At 45.6% G+C, this 23,090-nt stretch overlaps 1 protein-coding gene across 1 annotated transcript in view; it reads left to right on the top strand.

Annotated features, from left to right (window-relative positions):
• Window positions 1-17,042: 17,042 nt before the first annotated feature.
• NID1 (nidogen 1) overlaps window positions 17,043-23,090 on the top strand; it is an 89,049-nt gene continuing 83,001 nt past the window's right edge. Inside the window, exon 1 of the mRNA XM_019032021.4 lies at window positions 17,043-17,575. Coding sequence (XP_018887566.4) covers window positions 17,351-17,575 — 225 coding nt within the window. The 5' untranslated portion in view covers window positions 17,043-17,350. The remainder of the gene's footprint in view (window positions 17,576-23,090) is intronic.

Here is a 23,090-nt window from a genome sequence, read left to right as displayed (position 1 = left end):
CTGGCCAACATGGTAAAACCCCGTCTCTACTAAAAATACAAAAATTAGCTGGGTGTGGTGGCAGGCACCTGTAATCTCAGCTACTTGGGAGACTGAGGCAGGAGAATCGTTTGAACCCAGGAGGCGGAGATTGCAGTGAGCCGAGATTGTGCCACTGCCCTCAAGCCTCGGTGACAGAGCCAGACTCTGTCTCAGGAAAAAAGAAAAAAAGAAGATTGCATACTAGTCTTAGCTATGCCATGTATTGGCTGTGAGACCTTGGGAGACTATTTAAATACCCCCAGCCTCGGTTTCCTTACTGGTATAGTGGAGTCTGTGGTAGGTAGCCCACAGGGCCACTGTAGTGATTAGATGAGATAGTCTATGCATCACACACTGTAAATGGCATAGATGTAACGGTGCCCCTCGCCTGCAGGGTAGTGAGTCTGCCAGTCCCAAAACCTCTTCCCTGTTCTCAGACCTATGAAGGATAAAGGGGAAGGAGCAGGCCAGGAGGCAGGGAGATCCTTCAGCCTTGGGGAAGGAGAAAAGGGCAGGAAGATTGGTGGGAGGACCCACAGCCTGCAATGTGGATCTAGGAAAGATTGGGCTGGGCCGTTGAGGCCTGCTTAGCAGATCACCCAAGAGAGGAGCAGGCATCCTACAGGAATGGGCTTGCCCCAGCACCCTCACCGGGCTCAGGGACGTGGGACCTCAGTGTGATGCAGCGGTGGCCCCAGAGGCCAGCAGCTGGGGCTGTTTGTCAGGCATGCTTTGTGCCTTAGAGCTGAATGGAGTACACTTAGGGCCACCATGTTCTCCTCTTCCTTACACGTCACCTCCTCAGTTCCCCAACCTTTCTGAGTCTGCCCCTGTCATGTATTGGAGTCTTCAACTTTCTCCTGCATGCTTCCATTTTTCATGTCATTTCTTCTCTAATTTCTCCCAAATCGTGCTGACAGAGTATTCGTCGCAGAGTACAACTCTCCTTATGCCACCAAACACTCATTGGCTTCTCATTGCCTAAGAATCCAGCCTGTCTCTCCAAGCTAGTGTGACAGACTGGAGCCAGGCCTGCTCTTCCAGCCTCCTCTATGTCTTAGCCCAGTTGTCCCTGTCTGCGGACCTACATCGTACATTGGGGCTGCTCATGTAATTATTTATTTAATCGTGAAAAACACAGGAAGCTGCTTCTAGTTGTGTGGTGAGAAATTACACTCAGGACCTGAATTTTGTGTCCAGGGGACATGGATGGCTTTTGCTACCCATAGGAGTTTCAGAAAATGAGATTAGGGTAGAAGCAGCTTGCTAAGACCCCACTCCAGATTTTCTGAGACCCACACACTTCCCTGCACAGGCAGAACACCAACTGTCTTCCCACAAGGCACATGGGAGATTTGGAAAGTCAGGCCCACAGAATATTCCTCAACCAGCTGCTTCTAGAAAGGTCTCTTTTGTGCTTATTTTGGTAACCTCTAACTTGTATATGATTTCTATGTCAAAACCCTCATATTGGGCACAGTGACTCACATCTGTAATCCCAGCACTTTGGGAGGCTGAGGCAGGGGGATGGCTTGAGGCCAGGAGTTTGAGACCAGCCTGGGCAATGTAGCAAGACTCCATCCCCACCTTAAATTCCTCTGGATGTTCAGTGCTCTGTTGAATCTGCCCCAAATGAACCGCACAACCTGACTTCCTCATTTCCGTGTGTGGCCTTCCAGTCACCCTGCTTTCTAGGGCATCCCCTGGCTCAGCATTTGCTGTCAGAAGGTAACTTTTGCCGCCTAAATGGATGACGGTGTGTGGTTTTTAGTGTGCAAGAAGCCAAGGGCTCCTGAGAGCAAGTGGCGGCTCAGGAGATGTGCAGCAAGCGATGCTTTGAGAAGGGCCTGGCGGGGGCATCCCTGGCTTTCTGCAGGGAGGCAAAGCTAGTCCCACCATGAAGTGGCCAGCAGCCCTCAGTCCCTGTGGCCTAGATGCCAGTCTTCTCAAGGATGGCACTGGAAGACCTCTTTCTTTCTTATTTATTTATTTTTGAGACAGGGTCTCACTCTGTCACCCAGGCTGGAGTGCAGTGGCATGATGTCGGCTCGCAGCCTCAACTTCCCGGTCACAATCGATCCTCTCACTTCAGCCTCCTGAGTAGCTGGGACCACAGGAGTGTGCCACCATGCCCAGCTAATTTTTGTATTTTTGGTAGAGACAGAGTTTCGCTATATTGCCCAGGCTGGTCTCGAACTCCTGAGCTCAAGCGATCTGCCTGCTTCAGCCTCACCAAAGTGCTGGGATTACAGGCGTGAGCAACCACACCTGGCCAGTACTGGCAGATCACTTTCTTCCTAACTTAAATGATGCCAGGGAGAAACAGGTGGGCCTGATGAAAACTGATGATTACTGTGGCCGTGCTGATATCTATTACTGAAATGTGATAGGGTCTGGGGATTGCAACAGGTGTTCCTAAAAATCACCGCAGCAGTAAAACCACAGGGCTTACCAGGAAAACCAGGTTAGGAGTAGAATACTCGAAAACTTCATTAGTGACGTTAACAACCTTGGAATCTAATAAAAATGGCAGCACAGTTTCATACATGTTCCATGGTTAAGAAATGCATATAAAATACAACAATGACAGCACATCAGCTCGCAAAAGACCTGAAGTTCCCATGCAGGGTGTTCACCTACACTCTTGCCCACTCACCGGCTGGCTCCCAGGCCCACCACCTATGTAAAAGAGGAAGAGAGCAAAAGATAGAGAGAAAAAAGGGGAAATATGTAAAGTAGGCTGAGAAGGAAGAAGGGAAAATTAAAGAGAAGGCGAGTTTAGGACCACACAGCCCAGCGGCCTTTGGAAAGGTGGCTGCTTGTGAGTTACTGTGAAGGGGTGGAAGGAGCAGCATCTGAAATTCAGTGTGGAAGGTTGGGACCCCAGGTGGGGGTGGGGGTGGCTCATTGTCCTGGCCAGGGTGGCCCATGTGTTGCTTTGTGCACCCCAATGCAGCTCAGTTCACCCGGGTGCAGTATTCTGTGTTTGTTCATCCAGTGTTTTTCAAAGACAAAATATCACATGAGAAAGTGCGACATTCACATTATGCAATTTATTCCCTGATAAAGGCACATCTTGTTTTTTTAATATTCACTTTATAGCACTGCACAGATACAGTGTATTTTACAAATTGAAGGCTTATGATGTCCCTGCATTGAGCAAGTCTATTGTTGCCATTTTTCTAACAGTGTGCGCACACTTCATGTTTCTGTGTCAGCATTTTTTGACAATGAAGTATTTTTTGTATGTACATAGTTATTTCAGACATAATGCTATTGCACTTAATAGACTACAGTATAGTATAAACATGACTCTTTTTTTCTTTTGTAAAGATAGGGTCCTACTTTGTTGCCCAGGCTGGTCTCAAACTCCTGGCCTCAAGCTAGCCTCTCACCTTGATCCCCACAAAGTGCTGGGATTACAGGTGTGACCCACCAGGCCCAGCTAAATATAACTTTTTTTTTCTTTTTTTTTTTTTTTTTTGAGACAGGGTCTTGCTCTGTCACCCAGGCTGGAGTGCAGTGGCTCAATCTCACTGCAACCTCCTCCTCTCAGGTTCAAGTGATTCTCCTGCCTCAGCTTCCCAAGTAGCTGGGACTACAGGCGTGTGCCATCACACCAGGCTAATTTCTGTATTTTTAGTAGAGACCAGGTTTGGCCTGTTGGCCAGGCTGGTTTTGAACTTCTGACCTCAGGTGATCCACCTGCCTTGGCCTCCCAAAGTGTTGGGATTACAAGCTTGAGCCACCACGCCCAGCCTAAACATAACTTAAAAAAAAAAATGTTTATTTTAGGTTCAGGAGTACATGTGCAGGTTTGTTATATAGGTAAACTCGTGTCATGGGGGGTTGTTGTACAGATTATTTCATCACTTATGTACTTAGCCCAGTATCCAATAGTTATTTTTTCTGCTCCTATCCCTCCTCCCACCCTCCACCCTCAAGTAGGCCCCTGTGTCTGTTGTTCCCCTCTTTGTGTCCATGAGTTCTCATCATTTAGCTCCTACTTATAAATGAGAACATGCAGTATTTGTTTTTCTGTTCCTGTGTTAGTTTGCTAAGGATAATAGTCTCCAGCTCCATCTATGTTCCTGCAAAAGACATGATCTTGTTCTTTTTTATGGCTGTATAGTATTCCTTGGTGTATATGTACCATATTTTCTTTATCCTATCTGTCATTGATGGGCATTTAGGTTGATTCCATGACTTTGCTATTGCGAATCATGCTGCTATGAATGTTCACGTGCATGTGTCTTTATGGTAGGATGGTTTATATTCCCCTGGGTATATACCCAGTAATGGGATTGCTGGGTTGAACGGTAGTTCTGCTTTTAGCTCTTTGAGGAATCGCCATACTGCTTTCCACAATGGTTGAACTAATTTAGATTCCCACCAACGGAGTATAAATGTTCCCTTTTCTCTTCAACCTTGCCAGCATCTGTTATTTTTTGACTTTAATAATGGCCATTCTGACTGGTGTGAGATGGTATCTCATTGTGGCTTTGATTTCCATTTCTGTAATGATCAGTGATGTTGAGATTTTTTCTTTATGATTGTTGGCCACATGTATGTCTTTTTTTTTTTTTTTTTTTTTTTTTTTGAGATGGAGTCTCGCTTTGTCACCCAGGCTAGAGTGCAGTGGTGGGATCTCGGCTCACTGCAAGCTCCGCCTCCCGGGTTCATGCCATTCTCCTGCTTCAGCCTCCAGAGTAGCTGGGACTACAGGCACCCGCCGCCACGCCTGGCTAATTTTTTTGTATTTTTAGTAGAGACGGGGTTTCACTGTGTTAGCCAGGATAGTCTCGATCTCCTGACCTCGTGATCCACCCGCCTTGGCCTCCCAAAGTGCTGGGATTACAGGCATGAGCCACCGCGCCTGGCCTTCTTTTTTTTTTTTTTTTTTTTTTGAGACAGAGTTTCACACTTGTTGCCCAGACTGGAGAGCAATGACACGATCTCGGTTCACTGCAATCTCCGCCTTCTGGGTTCAGGCAATTCTCCTGCCTCAGCCTCCCAAATAGCTGGGATTACAGGCATGCACCACCATGCCTGGCTAATTTTTGTATTTTTAATAGAGACGGGTTTCTCCATGTTGGTCAGGCTGGTCTTGAACTCCCGACCTCAGGTGATCCACCCACCTTGGCCTCTCAAAGTGCTGGGATTACAGGCATGAGCCACCGCGCCCGGCCCATATGTCTTCTTTTGAAAAGTGTCTTTTCATGTTCTTTGCCCACTTTTTAATGGGGTAGTTTGTTTTTGTCTTATAAATGTGTGTGTGTGTGTGTGTGTGTGTGTGTGTGTGTGTGTTTTGAAATGGGGTCTCACTCTGTCCCCCAGGCTTGAATGCAGTGGCACAATCACGGCTCACTGCAACCTCTGCCTCCCAGGTTCAAGCGATTCTCTTGCCTCAGCCTCCTGAGTAGCTGGGATTACAGGTGCATGCCATTGCACCTGGCTAATTTTCGTATTTTTATTAGAGGTGGGGTTTCTCCATATTACCCAGGCTGGTCTTGAACTCCTGACCTCAGGTGATCTGCCCACCTCAGCTTCCCAAAGTGCTGAAATTACAGGCATGAGCCACCGTGCCCAGCCTGTTTTGTAAATTTGTTTAAGTTCCTTATAGATGCTGGATATTAGACTTTTGTCAGATGTGTAGTTTGCCAATATTTTCTCCCATTCTGTAGGTTGTCTGTTTAGTCTGTTGATAGTTTCTTTTGCTGTGCAGAAGCTCTTAAGTTTAATTAGATCCCATTTGTCAATTTTTGCTTTTGTTGTGATTGCTTTTGTTATCTTTGTCATTAAATCTTTGCTTGCTCCTATGTCCAGGATGGTATTACTTAGGTTTTCTTCCAGAGATTTTACAGCTAAACATAACTTTGATATGCACTGGGAAACCAAAACATTTGTGTAATTTCACTTGATTGCTATATTTGCTTTATTGTACTGGTCTGGAACTGAGTCTGCAATATCTCTGAGGTATGCCCGTATGTCATCCAGGTGGAACAAATCTGCATTTTTAGAACAAGCAGTAGATTATAGGTTACTGTACTTAAGTTCAATGAGAAGACAACAGCATTTTGTGATTTTTCTTTCTACCTTTCCAATGATAATATCTCATTTAGTCTTGCACTGGAATTCTTTCTTGGCTGTCTTTTGCTAAGTTTGTACTATCTTCAATGTTTTCCATAACCAAAGGCAGCAATTTAACTAACTCATGAAAATACGTATTCTGTAAATTTGGCTGATTCTTTCTGCTTTTGCTATTGCCCATTGAACTATTTTCAGATGCTGTCCAAAGTCCTTACTATGGCCTGTGGGGCCAAGGGGTCTATCTCTCACTTACCCTGCTCCACCCACCTGGCTCTCTTGCCAACCTTTGGCAGCTCACTCGTGCTCAAGAACTTTGCACCTGTGGTCCCCAGGACCAAATGCGGCCTCAGCTGTTCCCTTAACCTACCCAGTCGGTTCACTCCCTCACTTCTTAGGACTCTGCCCCAAAGGTATTGAAGAGATTATGGAGAACTATCCTGATATACCAAAATAAAATTGCACCTCTCACACCCAACCACATCACTCTATAATATAAGCTTTTTTTTTTTTTTTTTTTTTTTTTGAGATAGAGTCTTACTATGTCAGCCAGGCTGGAGTGCGATAGTGCGATCTCGGCTCACTGCAACCTCCGCCTCCCGGGTTCAAGCGATTCTCCTGTCTCAGCCTTCAAGTAGCTGGGATTACAGGTGCCCACCACCACGCCTGGCTAATTTTTGCATTTTTAGTAGAGACTGGGTTTGGTCATGTTGGCCAGGCTGGTCTCGAACTCCTGACCTCAGGTGATCTGCCCGCCTTGGCCTCCCAAAGTGCTGGGATTACAGGCGCGAGCCACCGTGCCCAGCCTCCACTCTGTAAGTTCTTATGTGAATTCATTTTTTTCTTGGCACTTTTCTTTATCTCCATCTGACACATTATATAATTGCTTATTCATTCCTTTATTGTCTGTCTTTCCCCCATAAGAATGTAATCTTCAAGAGAACAGTGACCATATTTTGTTCTTAGGTGTGCCTTTAATGTCTAGCACTGTGCCAGGTACATAGCGAGGTCTCAATAAATATTAATTGATGAATAAATGATCAGTATGGGTTATTAAGACTGATCCAATTAACATATGGGAGTGCATTGTTAGAATAAGGCAATTAACAACAGGTACTGAGAAGCCATAAATATACGCTTTTAAGATTAACCTCCTGGCTGGGCGAGGTGGCTCACACCTGTAACCCCAGCACTTTGGGAGGCCGCGGTGGGAGGATCACCCTGAGGTGAGGAGTTCAAGACCAGCCTGACCAATATGGAGAAACCTGTCTCTACTAAAAATACAAAATTAGCTGAGGGTGGTGGCGCATGTCTGTAATCCCCGCTATTTGGGAGGCTGAGGCAGGAGAATCGCTTGAACCTGGGAGTTCAACGGCGGAACTTGAACCGTGGAGGTTGTGGTGAGCTGAGATTGCGCCATTGCACTTCAGCCTGGCAGCAAGAGCGAAATTCCATCTCAAAACAAACAAACAAAAAGATTAACCTCCTAATACCTTCTTGTAATATTGTCCTGAGATATAGCATAGTTATAAAAATGCTGTTTCAAAAATGATTTTGGAGAGAAAATATTTAGGAGAAAATGGATATCAACTTAAAATTTGATATCAACAGAATTAAAAATTCCATTATTCCAAAATGGAATTAAATAATATGTAGATGCTTTAAAACTCTAAGAATATGAAAGATAATGCCTTTGTTGGTAATAATAGTAATAATTTTGGAATTTAAGGAAATATTACTAAGTAAATTTACTTTTTAAAAGAGTCACGTAAAGAAACCTGGCAGATATCACTTGAATCAATCAATCAACATTAACTGCAGCAGTAACGGGACACAGTGGCATCATGGATCTCCTGATGAGATGCGCTGAGAAGGACACCCCGTGAGTTTTGTAGCATTCCTGCCAGATTGCATAACCCTGGTCTAATTATAAGAGAACAATTAGACACACCTGAATTGAGAAATCCACAAAACAACTGGCCTGTTCTTTTAACAAATGTCAATAACATGAACAAGAAAGAAAGGCCAAGAAACTATTCCAATTTAACAAAGAATAAAGAGACAGGACAGGCCAGGTGCAGTGGCTCAAGCCTGTAATCCCAGCACTTTGGGAGGCTGAGGCGGGCAGATCACATGGTCAGGAGTTCGAGACCATCCTGGCCAACATGGCGAAACCCCATTCCTACTAAAAATACAAAAATTAGCCAGGTATGGTGGTGCACACCTGTAATCCCAGCTACTTGGGAGGCTGAGGCAGGAGAATCACTTGAACCTGGGAGGTGGACATGGCAGTGAGCTAAGATCACACCATTGCACTCCAGCCTGGGAGACAGAGCGAGATTCCGTCTCAAAAAAGGAAAAAAGAAAGGAAGGAAGGAAAAAGAAAGAAAGAAAGAAAATCACAAAATGCAATGCATGATCTTGGGTTAGAGGATCATTTTTTAAAAATATAACTAAAAAGATTATTGGGACAACTGGTAAAATTTGAATACAGATTGTATATTTAGACAATAGAATTGTGTTTCCTACGTACGATTAGTACACTGTGGTTATAAAGAGAGTCTTTGTTCTTAGGAGGCCTATGTACAAGTATTTAGGCATGAAGGGTCATGATATCTGCAACTGACTCAAATGATTATGCAAATAACGATAAGAACATACAGAGAGGTTCAAAGAGGTAAAGCAAATATGGCAAAATGTTAACAATTGGTGCATTTGGTTTTCATTTGATTTTTGAGACAGAGTCTCACTCTCATGCCCAGGCTAAAGTGCAGTAGCACAGTCAGAGCTCACTGCAGCCTCAAACTCCTGAGCCCAAGTGATCTCCTGCCTCAGCCTCCCAAGTAGCTGGGATTCAAGGCACATGCCACCACCCGTGGCTAATTAAAGCAAATTTTTTTGTTTTTTTTGTAGAGACGGGTACCACTATGTTATTCAAGCTGGCCTTGAACTCCTGACCTCAAGTGATCCTCCTGTCTCTGCCTCCCAAAATGCTGGGAGTATAGGCCTGAACCTCTATGTCCAGTAATTGGTGAATTTGGATGTATTTTTTTTTTTCACCAAATTTTCTGAGGGTTTGAAATCAATTCTTTCTTTCTTTCTTTCTCTTTCTTTTTCTTTTTTTCTTTCTTTCCTTCTTTCTTTCTTTTTCTTTCCTTTCTTTCTTTTTCTTTATTTATTTATTTCTTTTTTTTTTTTTGACAGAGTCTTGCTGTGTCACCCAGGCTGGAGTGCAGTGGCGCAATCTTGGCTCACTGCAACCTCCGCCTCCCGGGTTCAAGCGATTCTCCTGCCTCAGCCTCCCAAATAGCTGGGACTACAGGTGCCTGCCAACATGCCTGGCTAATTTTTTTTTGTATTTTTTGTAGGGGCGGGATTTCACTACATTGGCCAGGCTGGTCTTGAACTCCTGACCTTGTGATCCGCCCACCTCGGCCTCCCAAAATGCAGGGATTACAGGTGTGAGCCACCGCGCACCACGCCCGACCTTCTTTTTTTTTTGAGATGGAGTCTTACTCTGTTGCCCAGGCTGTGGTGCAGTGGCACGATCTCGGCTCACTGCAACCTCCGCCTCCTGGGTTCAAGTGATCCTCCCGCCTCAGTCTCCCAAGTAGCTGGGATTACAGATGCATGCCACCATGCCTGACTAATGTTCATATTTAAGTAAAGACGGGGTTTTGCCATGTTGGCCAGCCTGGTCTCGAACTCCTGACCTCAGGTGATCCGTCCTCCTTGGCTTCCCAAAGTGCTGGGATTACAGGCATCAGCCACCATGCCAGCCTGAAATTTTTCAAATTAAAAACTTTAAAAATGACCACCACTGCCAAAAACACCAAACAACCTGATTCAAAATGAACAAAGACATGAATAGACATATCTCCAAACAAGATGTATGAATGGCCAATAAGCCCTTGAAAAGATGCTCAATATCCCCAATCAATAGAGAGAGGCAAATCAAAACCACAATAAGATATCACCTCATACCCATTAGATGGCTACTATTAAAAAATATAAAATAGTAAGTGTTGTCAAAGTACATAGAGAAACTAGAATGCTTGTACACTGGTGGTGGGAATGTGAAATGGTACAGCTGCCACGGAAAACAGTATGGCAGTTCCTCAAAAAATTAAAAATAGAATTACCGCATGATCTAGCAATTTCCCTTCTGGGTATACACCCAAAAGAATTGTGAACAGGGTCTTGAAGAAATATTTGTCCATACATGTTTAAAGCAGCATTATTCACAATAGCCAAACATGAAAGCAACACATATGTCCACACACAGATTAATGGATAAGCAAAATGAGGCACTACATACATACAATTATTTATTTGTTTATTTTTTGAGACAGGATCTCGCTCTGTTACCCAGGCTGGAGTGCAGTGGCATGATCACAGCTCACTGCAGCCTTGACCTTCCAGGCTCAAGCGATCCTCCCACCTCATCCTCCCCAGTAGCTGAGACTACAGGTGCACACCACCATGCCTGGCTAATTTTTGTATTTTGTAAATTTTGTATTTTTGTATTTTTTTGTAGAGATGGGGTTTCACCATGTTGCCCAGGCTGGTCTCAAACTCCTAGGCTCCACCTGCCTTGGTCTGCCAAAATGCTGAGATTACAGATGTGAGCCACAACACCCAGCCTATGCAATGAAATATTATTCAACCTAAAAAAGGGAGGAAATTCTGATACATGCTACGATATGGATGAACCTTGAGGACATTATGCAAAGTGAAATAAGCCAGTCACAAAAAGACAAATAGTGTCTTATTCCATTAATATAACATCTAGAGTAGTTAAATTCTTAGAGATGGAAAGTGGAATGGTGGTCGCCAGAGGCTGAGGGAGGGAGGGATGGGAAGTATTGTTTAATGGGTACAGAGTTTCAGTTTTGTGAGATGAAAAGAGTTCTAGAGATGGATGATGGTGATGGTTGCAAAACAGTATGAATGTACTACCATTTGATACATTGAATGTCATACTATTGAACTCTACACTTAAAAATGGTTAAGATGGGAGATATTATGTATGTGTAGTTTACCAAATAAAATTCTTTTTCAGTAACTGAAGAGAGAAAAATATTTGCAACCATTACAATAACAATTGATTCTAGTAAGAGTCATTAATGGGGTTAAAATTAGAGGGTAAAAGTTTAATGAAAGAGAATATTTATGTAGTTTCAAATTATCTGTTTCCAATATATTTATTAATTAGAAAAGAAAACCTAGTAATTTTATAGTGGAGAAATTAGGAGGTATAAATGTACCAGGTGATCAAAGTAAACACTATCAGCATTAGGACAAATGGACATGTTCCTCCTGATATGTTGCACTAGGAAGGACACAATATCACTTCTCTGTTACTGCTGCCAAAATTTATGCAAAATCTGATCTAATTATGAAGGAAACACCAGACAAACCCAAACTGAGGGACAGCCTACAAAATAACTGGCCTGTCCTTTTAAAAAATGTCAAGGGCCAGGCTCAGTGACTTGTCCCTGTAGTCCCAGCTACTAGAGAGGCTATGGTGAGAGGATCATTTGAGTCCAGGAGTTTGAGGCTATAGCATGCTGTGATCACACCTGTGAATAGCCACTAGCCACTGCACTCCAGCCTGGGCGTAGCTAGATCTCATCTCTAAAAAAAAAGCTAAGGTCATGAAAGATCAGGAATGACTGAGGAACTCTTTCAAGTTGAAGAAGACTGAAAGTGCATGACAACTGAATGCAGTTTGTAATCTGGTATTTTCTTTTGCTATTAAAAGACATTATTTTGACATCTGGTGAACTCTGAATAAGAGCTGTGAATTAGATTATAGTATGATATCAATGTTAATTTCCTTATTTTGGCAATTGTGTTATGGCTAGGTGAGAGAAAGTTCTAGTTTTAAAGAAGCATATACTTAAGCATTCAGAGGTAAAGAGGTATCATGTTTGCAACTCACCCTCAATGGTCCAGATAAAAATTTATGTATATATATGTATCGATGTGTCTGTGTGTGTGTGCATGCATGTGTGAGTGTGTGGAGAGAGAGAGAGAGACAGAGAGAGAGAGAGACAGAGAGAAAGCAAACATGGCAAAATGTTAATATTAAGGAAAATCTGAGTATATGGGATATGGGAATATAAGGGTATATGGAACCGTTTTGTATTATTTTTGCAATTTTTATGTAAGGTTGAAAATTACATAAATCAAGATTAAAAATTAAAATAACAACAAAAGGCAAGTGGAACCCCAGCAGTGAATGCTGGAGGTCTGATGATAATGAACCAGGAAAACGTTCATGGGAAAACAGGATGTACAACTATAGGAATTAAACTTTACCCTGAAAAGCTTGACATCTTCCCAAACATAGGTGGACATAATTGTGTTTTCCCAAGGTACTTTTTATCCTAATCGCCTTTGAAAACAGAATAAAGTGAACACCAAATCCTGCTTCACTCTCATCCTTTGTCAGGGTGTATTTTTGTTTTGTTTTGTTTTGTTTTTTGAGACAGAGTCTCGCTCTGTTGCCCAGGTTGGAGTTCAGTGGCGCGATCTAGGCTCACTGCAAGCTCCGCCTCCCGGGTTCGTGCCATTTTCCTGCCTCAGCCTCCCGAGTAGCTGGGATTACAGGCGCCCGCCAACACGCCCGGCTAATTTTTTGTATTTTTTTAGTAGAGGCGGGGTTTCACCGTGTTAGCCAGGATGATCTCGATCACATGACCTCGTGATCCGCCCGCCTCGGCCTCCCAAAGTGCTGGGATTACAGGCTTGAGCCACCGCCCCCGGCCAAGGGTGTCATTTTTATCTGAGATCACAATTGGGTGTGGGTTGTTTAAAATATTCATGAATTGGCCGGGCTCGGTGGCTCACGCCTGTAATTGCAGCACTTTGGGAGGCCGAGGTGGGCGGATCACGAGGTCAGGATATCAAGACCGTCCTGGCTAACATGGTGAAACCCCGTCTCTACTAAAAATACAAAAAAAAAAAAAAAAAAAAATTGGCCGGGCGTGGTGGCTGGCGCCTGAAGTCCCAGCTACTCGGTAGGCTGAGGCAGGAGAATGGCGTGAACCCAGGAGGCGGAGTTTGCAGTGCGCCGAGATCGCGCCAGTGCACTCCACGCTGGGCGGCAGAGCGAGACTCCGTCTCAAATAAAATTAAAAAAAAAAAAAATTCATGAATTAGGTGAATTCCCTGGAATTGGAACATTAATACATTCACATCTATATGACATCTGGAAAATAAAAGAAAGCTCCATGGCCATACATGGTCAGTTTCCAATCCTCACAGGAGAGTGAGATTAGAACAAATGCCTCCTTCAGAGCAATAGCCAATTGAGCTATTTTCCCACTCAGCTGCGTGGACTTTTGTCTGAATCGTCAGAGAGAAGAGTTACCTTGGGGCCAGGTGTGGTGGCTCACAACTGTAATCCTAGCACTTTGGGAGGCTGAGGCAGGAGGATCACCTGAGGTCAGGACTTCGAGACCAGCCTGGCCAGCATGATGAAATCCCATCTCTACTAAAAATACAAAAATTAGTCGAGGGTGGTGGCATGCCTGTAATCCCAGCTACTCAGGAGACTGAGGCAGGAGAATCACCTGAAACTGGGAGGTGGAGGTAGAGCTGGCAGTGAGCCGAGATCACGCCACTGCACTCCAGCCTGGGTGACTGAGGGAGACTCTATCTCAAAAATCAAACAAACAAGAAAAGAAAAGTTACCGTGGCTTCTTATAGACACACAGCCTGAGACCTGCTTCTTAAATTTTGTGTTTCTGCCTCATCAGGATGACAGCCATCAAGAAAAGAATATAAGTCTCAAAAGAGCAAGGTTTCATTTTTTTTTAAAGCTGGTATATTACAGAATTATGGGTACCATTGGTACTGCAGATATCAGATGATTCTTAAACATATCACTGAGTTCTTAAATGGTTAAGAACCGTGCACATTTTATTAATGCGTATGCAGCATTGGGCTAGGCTCTGCGAAGTCAGGAAAACAAATAAAGCACATGGGCCTTGCGCCCAAAGAGCTCTTATCCCCGAAAAACATACGAAATGACTAGAGAAAAAGACCGAATTATTATATACACTTAGAAAATGTCCAGAGCCCAATATAAAAGTAAGTATTTGATGATGAATGTGTTTGGAACTACTAATTCTAAAGGAGTGACAGGGACACACTGTCCTAGTAGGAGACACAGCATCAATATTACATCCTACAAGGACTGGGCAATGTGAGGCGAGTGCAGGGCTATAAATAGTAAATGACAGAGAATTTACCGTATATACTGGACTTACTCAGGCCAAGAGATACTGATGAAATAAAGGAGCACAAGCATGCACAGATAGATCGTGAGCATTATGTATAAACAATGGAGCAAATAGATCTTGTGGGTGGAAATAAAGGGAGAAACCTTTCCCTCCATAGATGGGCAGGATGGCGCGGCAGAAAGAATAATAGCTTTGGTGTCGGACAAACTGGGATTCAAATCCTAGCTCTTTCATTACCTGTGTAAAACTGGGCAAGTTATCTAATCATTGCAAACCTTGTTTTCACTACATAGGGCTACTAGCTTGTGCAGTTATTAGTATTAAATTGAATGCTACATTAAGCATCTAGCAGAAGCAGCATTCAACAAGCGATATCTCTTGTTGGTTTGTGTATTTCTTAAAGCATCGCACTGTTATTGTTGTGTTTGTCTCCCTGACAGATTGTGAGCTTCTCAAAGAAAGGATTGTGCCTTAACGGTCTTGGCATTTTGAATTTCTAGTATAGAATCTGGCTCATGGTAGATTCTCAGTAAATGTTGACATAATAAGAATCACAAAAACTGTACATTTAGGTAACAACGATGGTTTGATATTAACGGAATACTTACTTTGTGCCCAGCTAGGAGCATTTAATGAATCACCTTATCTAATCCTCACGACAATCGTTTGATTTTAACTATGAACATCCCATACAAGTGACAAGGATATTGAAGCTTAGAAACCTGCCCATGCTTATACAGCCAGTAAATGGAGAGCCTTGACCTCAGCCAGGTTGGATTCAGGCTGTGCTGAACCAGCAAAGTAGAGAACTGCTCTCCTGTAGTTGCTGAGGAAAGTCCCATGGATGGACCAATAGGAGTTTCAGAAGCTGCCTGAGTACCAAAAAGGGAGAGAATTCGTGAGAAGGGTAAGAGCATTCCAGGCACAGACTACAGCTTCAGAGACAGCTCTGATGTGTGACAGAGGCTGGGGTGGGTGTTTTTGAAGGAGGAGTGTTGAAGGCACAGGCCAAAAAAGGCCTACTGAGCTTGGGGTTTCCCTCAACCACAGGGCATGGGGAAGTCGTGGGGCCCGTGTCACGTGCGGGTGAACATAGAGAAGAATCTCCATACAGAGATCCTGTAGCAGCTGAAACAGACAGTGCTGGGGCCCAGAAGCCCAGAAATAGTCAGAACCACAAATGGCATAGAGTAGAGTCAGAAGTGCTTCTGGGGAGCAGGCTGGGGGCTCACAGTGCTGTATTGTTGGGAGGGAACTGAAGGAAAAGCACCATATTTGACAACAGACTGCAGGCTGCAGTAAAAGGTAGTAAACAGAGGGCACTTAATGCAGTGGTTATAAGTGGGGTCCTTGCAGCTGGAACACCTAGGGTCACTTACCGGCTCCCAGCTGCATGACCTTAGCAACATGACTTAACCTCTCTGGGCCTCTATGCCCCTTCTCTGTAAAACAGGGAAGGTCTGTTTCCTAGGGTTACTGTGAGTGCAAAATGAATGAATACTTGTAGAACACATGTTGTCTCTGATGGGTAATAAATGTTATTTCTGATGGCGAATGAATTCAAAAGAAAAAGACAAGGTCTCATGTGTAGATCAAAAGCATTTTGCTTAGAAGGCATGTTTCCTTTGCTTTTTCTTCCTGTCTTTGCTGGTTCAGAACTCATGCCCCCTAAATTTTATACAGAATTTGCTGTTTTCTGAAAAATTATTATAAATTAGGTTCAAGGTCGTTACTTTTAGCTACTGACAGGAAACGGGGACGTCCTGTTGACCCCTGCAAGTTAATAGGTCTGACATCAAACATATCCAACTCCAGCTGTCCCAGATCCTCTTCCCTGACGTCAAAAGGCAGTACTGGTTTTCCAGTCCTCCAAGTGCAAACTCTTGAACTCAATTTTAACTTCCTTTCTTCTCCTCTTCAATGCCAATCTTATAATCAGGTTTTGCTCCTTCTTTCATTTCAGTGTTTTAGACTTGGTCCTCTAATAACTTACGTGTCTCTACTTTCACCCTAGTGCCAAATTAACGATCAACCGATTATTCAGGATACCACTTAAATCGCTTATCTCCCTTTGTCAAGAACTTTCAATAGTTTCTTCTCCGAGTGATAGAGCGAATTCAAATTCCTAAATTTGTGATTCAAGGCTGTACTTCAACCGGTCCCTCCCCACATCCTCTGCTGGGGGATGGTGCCCTGAATAAACCCAGCTCGGTCCCTCCACCTCCCTTCTCTGCCGCCTGATGACATCCCATTCCTTCCAGAGGACCCGGGTTGATTCCCGCCGTCCCACCTGCAGCTTTCCCCGCCAGTTTTTCCAGCCCTAATGTCTTTGATGACTTGGGGCCGCCATCTGACACTGGCTTGTGTTGTACACTGGTGACTTTGCCTCGGAGGGTGAGACCCCGTTTCCTGGCGAACCTCCACAGTAGGGAGCACAGGATCAGGCACTCAAAAAACGCGCAATGAATGGGCGGATGAGCCCATGAACGTGTTGGTGGCTCGGTCCCTTGGCTGATTCCCAGCTCCCACCCCGTCTTCCTACCAGGGTCAAGCGAATTGGACCCCGGACGCGGCCGAGCGGCAATGGGGTGGGCGCCGTTCCTGAATCCGGAGCGTTTCCACGTCGCCGGCTCTCCACGACCCAACCCTAATCAGAGGACCACGGTGCGGGTCCAGCGCTCTGCTCCCCCTCCCGGAGGCGCCGTTCGCTGGGAGTCGGGCTGGTTTCGAGAATCGCAGGCACCGGCGCCCAAGGCGGGAGGTTCGGCTTCGCCCCTCGCCCTCCCCCTCGCGGCCATTGGGCTGCCCCGCGGCGCGCCCGCTGGACGGGGCGGGGCCCTCCCCTCTCCCCTCCGCTCCCCTCCCCTATTTCCCGGGGTGGGAACGCCGGGAGGCGGGAGGCGAGGGGGCTGCCAGGGGCGTCCGGTTACATCCCCGCCTTCCTCTGTCCTGGCCACGGGACCGGGTTTGCGGGACCGCAGTTCGGGAACATGTTGGCCTCGAGCAGCCGGATCCGGGCTGCGTGGACGCGGGCGCTGCTGCTGCCGCTGCTGCTGGCGGGGCCTGTGGGCTGCCTGAGCCGCCAGGAGCTCTTTCCCTTCGGCCCCGGACAGGGGGACCTGGAGCTGGAGGACGGGGATGACCTCGTCTCTCCTGCCCTGGAGCTGAGTGGGGCGCTCCGCTTCTACGACAGATCCGACATCGACTCAGTCTACGTGAGTGAGCCCCGGGAGGGCGGGCGAGGGGCTGCAGGGCGCGGCGGGCCGGGGGCGCCCGTGGAGCCGGACGGACTTGGGCGTCGCAGGCGGGGACCGGGACCCGCTGGCCGCCGGGGCACCGGGCACGGCGCAGGGTCTCCCGCCTCTGCAGGGTCCGCCAAGGTCTTGCCGACCCGGTCCCTGCTATCTGAAGAGCGGGTCGCGGGGTCTGGGTGGCTCCGCGCGCCCCGGGCCGTGACCCCGGCACCCATGGACCCCGCGGAGCTTCCTCCCCGGCGGCTGTGGGCTGCATCGCCGCAGGGAGGTCAGTCCGCGTCCCTCGGCTGTCCAGTCCCTTCGGGGCTAGGACCTGGCCGGTCCCGGGTGGAGCCAGGTTCTCGCGCGGAGCCTCCGCAGGGCAAGAGCCGGAGCTGGATCGCAGCCTGCGCGCGGGCCCCGGGACTCTTGTGGCTGCGGGAGAGTTTCGCCGGCAGCCTCCTGTATTTGTGTGTGGACTCCGGATGTGTCTTGGCAGTGATGCTGCTTTCCAGTTGGGCTCGTTTCAGAGTCCAGAGTCCAGAGCGGGAAACACAGGGCTCCCAGTGATCCCATTTCCTGTGGCCAGGCATTGTCACCACGGAGGCCCCAAACGAGGAGCGGGACCAGATGACCTACAGCTCCCTGGATCCTCCCCGTGACTGGCCGGGCCTGGGGGCGCTGTCAACTTGTTGAAGTCCTTTCGTGCCGCTGCCTTCCTCGGCCGCGCACCATGTGGATTTCATATAAGGCTTGTGTGCATTCCAGAAGTGTGGGGGATTGGCCGGGGGAAGGGGGTTGGAACTGCAAACGCAGCGGCTGCAGCCTGTCCTGCCCGTGAAATGGCTGTGCTCCCGGTCTGGCCTGGGAACACTGCGCCTTAGACAACACTCACGTGGAACTTGTAGGCTTTGCCTAAAACGAATGAGCCCTTCAAGTCTGGATCCACAAAGAGCCCTCCCCCATGTTGGTTGACTGCCCTGGCCCCTTTGGACACTGGTGAAGCCTGTGGATCCCTTTTCAGTATAATGCTTTTATTTTAGTTTTTAGAGAGACGAGGTCTTGCTCTGTTGCCCAGGCTGGGTGCAGCGGCGCGATCTTGGGTCACTGCAGCCTCCAACTCCTTGGCTCAAGCTGTCCTCTGGCCTCAGCCTCCTGAGTAGCTGGGACCACAGGCGAGTGTCACCATGCTGGGCAGTATAAAGTTTTAAATGCATAAAATAAAATCCACAAGATGACCAAGGAAGGCAATTATGTTGAAATACAGATCAAAATATTAAAAAAACACACATCTTATGCTCTTATGTACTATATATGCTTATATGCTTACTTTTTTTTTTTTTTTTTTTTTTTTTGAGACAGAGTCTCTCTCTATCCCCCAGCCTGGAGTTTAGTGGCACAATCTCAGCTCACTGCAACCTCCACCTCCTGGGTTCAAGTGATTCTCCTGCCTCAGCCTCCTGAGTAGCTGGGATTACAGATGACTGCCACCACACTTGGCTAATTTTTGTATTTTAAGTAGAGACATGATTTCACCATGTTGGCCAGGCTAGTCTTGAACTCCTGACCTCAGATGATCTGCCCGCCTCAGCTTCCCAAAGTGCTGGGATTACAGGCATGAGCCACCATGCCTGGCCCAATATATGCTTACTTTTTTTTTTTTTTTTTTTTTTGAGATGAAGTCTCACTCTGTTGCACAAGCTGGAGTGCAGTGGCGAGATCTTGGCTCACTGTAACCTCCACCTCCCAGGTTCAAGCGATTCTCCTGCCTCAGCCTCCTGAGTAGGTGGGACTATAGGCATGCACCACCATGCCTGGCTAATTTTTGCATTTTTAGTATAGACGGGATTTCACCATGTTGACCAGGCTGGTCTTGAACTCCTGACCTCGTGATTCACCCACCTCCGCCTCCCAAAGTGCTGGGATTACAGGTGTGGGCCACCACGCCTGGTCTATATGCTCACTTTTAACAACATTAAATAACAAGGTGTAGCAGTGGATCCAAGGGCAGTTCAGGTAACGATTGAACTTTGAAGATCATGAGCAATATTCTGAGACACATGCAGCAACTATGATATGATATGAAAATATCTGTGACTTCTATTAGTGACTGCTTTGTTGCCTGCATTCATAATTAAAGGCAATGCTAAATATCAGTTTTTGGTTATTCTTTTTTTTTTTTTTTGAGACAGAGTCTTGCTCTGTTGCCCAGGCTAGAGTACAGTGGATCAATCTTAGCTCACCACAACCTCTGCCTCCCAGGTTCAAGAGATTCTCCTGCCTCAGCCTCCCGAGTAGCTGGGATTACAGGCACGCACCACCATGCCTGGCTAATTTTGTATTTTTAGTAGAGGTGGGGTTTCTCCATGTTGGTCAGGCTGGTCTCTAACTCCTGACCTCAGGTGATCCGCCCGCCTTGGCCTCCCAAAGTGTTGGGATTACAGGCATGAGCCACCATGCCCGGCCATTAGAGATTTCTAAGTAGATGGCTGACACGATTTAACTTTAAAAGATTATCATTCTCTTCAACAAATAAATGGCATGGTGGGGAAAAAGAAGGAGGGAGACCTGGTGTGGATCAAAAGAGACTTCAGAGGCTTGCTGACCAAATGCAAGTGAGGACTTTGTTTCAGCCTGATTAAGAAATATCGGCCATAAAAAGGTGTCTTTGAGACAAACTGCATTTCGAGAAGAGGTATACATGCAAATGTGTAGATATAAGTTTCATTTCTCTTGGGTATATACCTAGGACTGGAATTCCTGGGTCATATGGTAACTCTATGTTTAATATTTTGAGGAACTGTCAAAGTGTTTTCCAAAGTGACAGCACCATCTGACATTCCCACCAACAATATATGAGGGTTCCGATTTCTCGACGTCCTCACCAACATTTCTTATTTCTGACTTTTTGATTTATGGCCATCCCAGTGGGTGTGAAGTGCTGTGTTGTGAATCTGATTTGCATCTCTCTGATGGCTAATGATGTTGAGAATCTTTTCATGTGCTCATTGGCCATTTGTGTTTCTTCTTTGGAGAAATGCCTGTTCAAATCCTTTGGTCATTAAAAAAAAACCGGTTTTTTTTTTTTAATTGTTGAGAAGGGCCTCATCTTTCAACAAGAATACTTCATAAATGAGACCAGCCTGGCCAACATGGTGGAACCTCATCTCTACTAAAAATACGAAAACCAGCCAGGTGTGGTGGCGTGCACCTGTAATCTCAGCTACTCAGGAGGCTGAGGCAGGAGAATCTCTTGAGCCTGGGAGGTGGAGGTTGCAGTAAGCCAAGATCAAGCCATTGCACTCAGCCTGGGAAACAGAGTGAGACTGAGACTTTGTCTCAAAAAAAAAAAAAAAAAGAGAAGAATCCTTCATAAACGAAGCTGTATTTTTCACAGTGGATAACATTAGCAGGCAAGTGATGTCTGGTTATTGCTTGGCTTGCCATGCTAAGATTAATACCTGGTGTTAAGGAGATTACAGCCAGATCATGCCTGTGAAGTTATATTTTTCCCCAGGTGAGCAGCAACTGAGCTGCGGGGTGACACTCACTTTGGCCTTATCATCTATTTCCTGCCCACTAATCTTTCACCTAATGGTTTTAGCATCTATTGATGATCTTTGCCTGAAACAGTAATTAAATTAAAGTTTGCAGGATGATGTTTTATTTTGTTTTGCTGGTTGCTTGTTTCTGTCATTCTTTCTGCATTTATTAGCTGGCATATTCTGTAAAGAGGTTTTCCTCATCAACCATGACTTTTGGGTAACACTGATATACTGTTCATTCTGGAAAGGCAGATAAATGCTGAACTCTTTTCCTGTAATATTTTATGTTTAAGTTAAGGAATTTGTGTAATACAGTACTAGGCTCCAATTGCCACAGGTAAACTTCTGATATCTATATTCAGGTTGTTAAGGAGAAACATGTGTCTCCCCAGAGACTGGGGGTCTCACACCCCAAGGCCCTTGGTATTGCATCCTCAAGGGCTACTTCTTTGATAGACACACCCATAGTTAAAATTTAAAGAACCCAACAATTTTTTTTTTTTGCCAGTCTAATTTAGCCTGGGGGGTTGTATATCAACTTTAGTGATACTAATGCTAATAAGTTCAGATAACCCACTACCATCAGAAAAGCCCCAATCATTTTTAAATGTTGGAAAGTAATCTCAGGTAGAAATTTTCTGCAGAAGAGAGGGGTAACTGATCCAAAGTCACCTGGACATTAACTGGATTAAGTTGACAATGTTGACTCATCTCTATTACCCTTATGTCAGAGGCATGTGAACTGAGCAATTCCATCTTGAACAGGCGCTGGGTAAAATGAGGCTGAGACCTACTGGACTGCATTCCCTGATGGTTAAGGCATTCTAAGTCAAAGGATGAGATAGGAGGTCAGCACAAGATACAGGTCATGAAGACCTTCCCGATAAAACAGGTGGCAGTAAAGAAGCCCGCCAAAACCTATCAAAACCAAGACGGCGATGAGAGTGACCTCTGGTCATCCTTACTACTACACTCCCACCAGCGCCATGACACTTTACAAATGCCATGGAAATGTCAGAAAGTTACCCTATATGGTCTGAAAAGGGGAGGCATGAATAATCCACCCCTTGTTTAGCATATCATCAAGAAATAGCCATGAAAATGGGCTACTAGCAGCCCTTGGGGCTGCTCTGTCTATGGAGTAACAATTTTTTTTTTTTTTTTTTTTTTTTTTTTGAGACTGAGTCTCACTCTGTCACCAGGCTGGAGTGCAGTGGCACGATGTCGGCTCAGTGCAACCTCCACCTCCTGGGTTCAAGCGATTCTCCTACCTCAGCCTCCCAAGTAGCTGGGACTACAGGTGCATGCCAACACGCCCAGCTAATTTTTGTATTTTTAGTAGAGACGGGGTTTCACCATGTTGGCCAGGATGGTCTCGATCTCTTGACCTCGTGATCCACCCATCTCAGCCTCCCAAAGTGCTGGGATTACAGGCGTGAGCCACCGCGCCAGGCCACTGTTCTTTATTCCTTTACTTTCTTAATAAACTTGCTTTCACTTTATGGACTTGCCCTGAATTCTTTCTTGTGCAAGATCCAAGAACCCTTTCTGAGGGTCTGGATCGGGACCCCTTTCCAGTAATCCTTAGATTGTCCCTAAGTTTTATTTACTAATCCTTTTGTTTCTATTTCTATTTCATGCCAGAGTCATTTCTTCTGTGGGGTTAATGGGGATCACTTGCAGTTTGGACTTGGAGTTCTGTTCTGGCACTTCTAGTGTTTGATCTTAGGCAAGTTATATAAACTAAAACTCATTTTTTCTCAAATGAAGAATGAAAGTGATATTAATCTTTACTAGGTTTAATGAGATAACTAAAGTAAAAATGGTTTGTAAACTGTAAAGCACCTTGCAAACGGATTAGGCTCCAGGTCCACTTGTGGGCTCTAGGCTGAAATTAATCAGTCTCCACCTTGATTGTGTCCCGGACTTGCCTATTTTCTGGACTTCCTTTT

The sequence above is a fragment of the Gorilla gorilla genome, chromosome 1 (genome assembly GCF_029281585.2).
Source record: "Gorilla gorilla gorilla isolate KB3781 chromosome 1, NHGRI_mGorGor1-v2.1_pri, whole genome shotgun sequence".
In the NCBI taxonomy this organism is placed as follows: Eukaryota; Metazoa; Chordata; class Mammalia; order Primates; family Hominidae; genus Gorilla; species Gorilla gorilla.
This window is presented reverse-complemented; position numbering and strand designations above follow the sequence as displayed.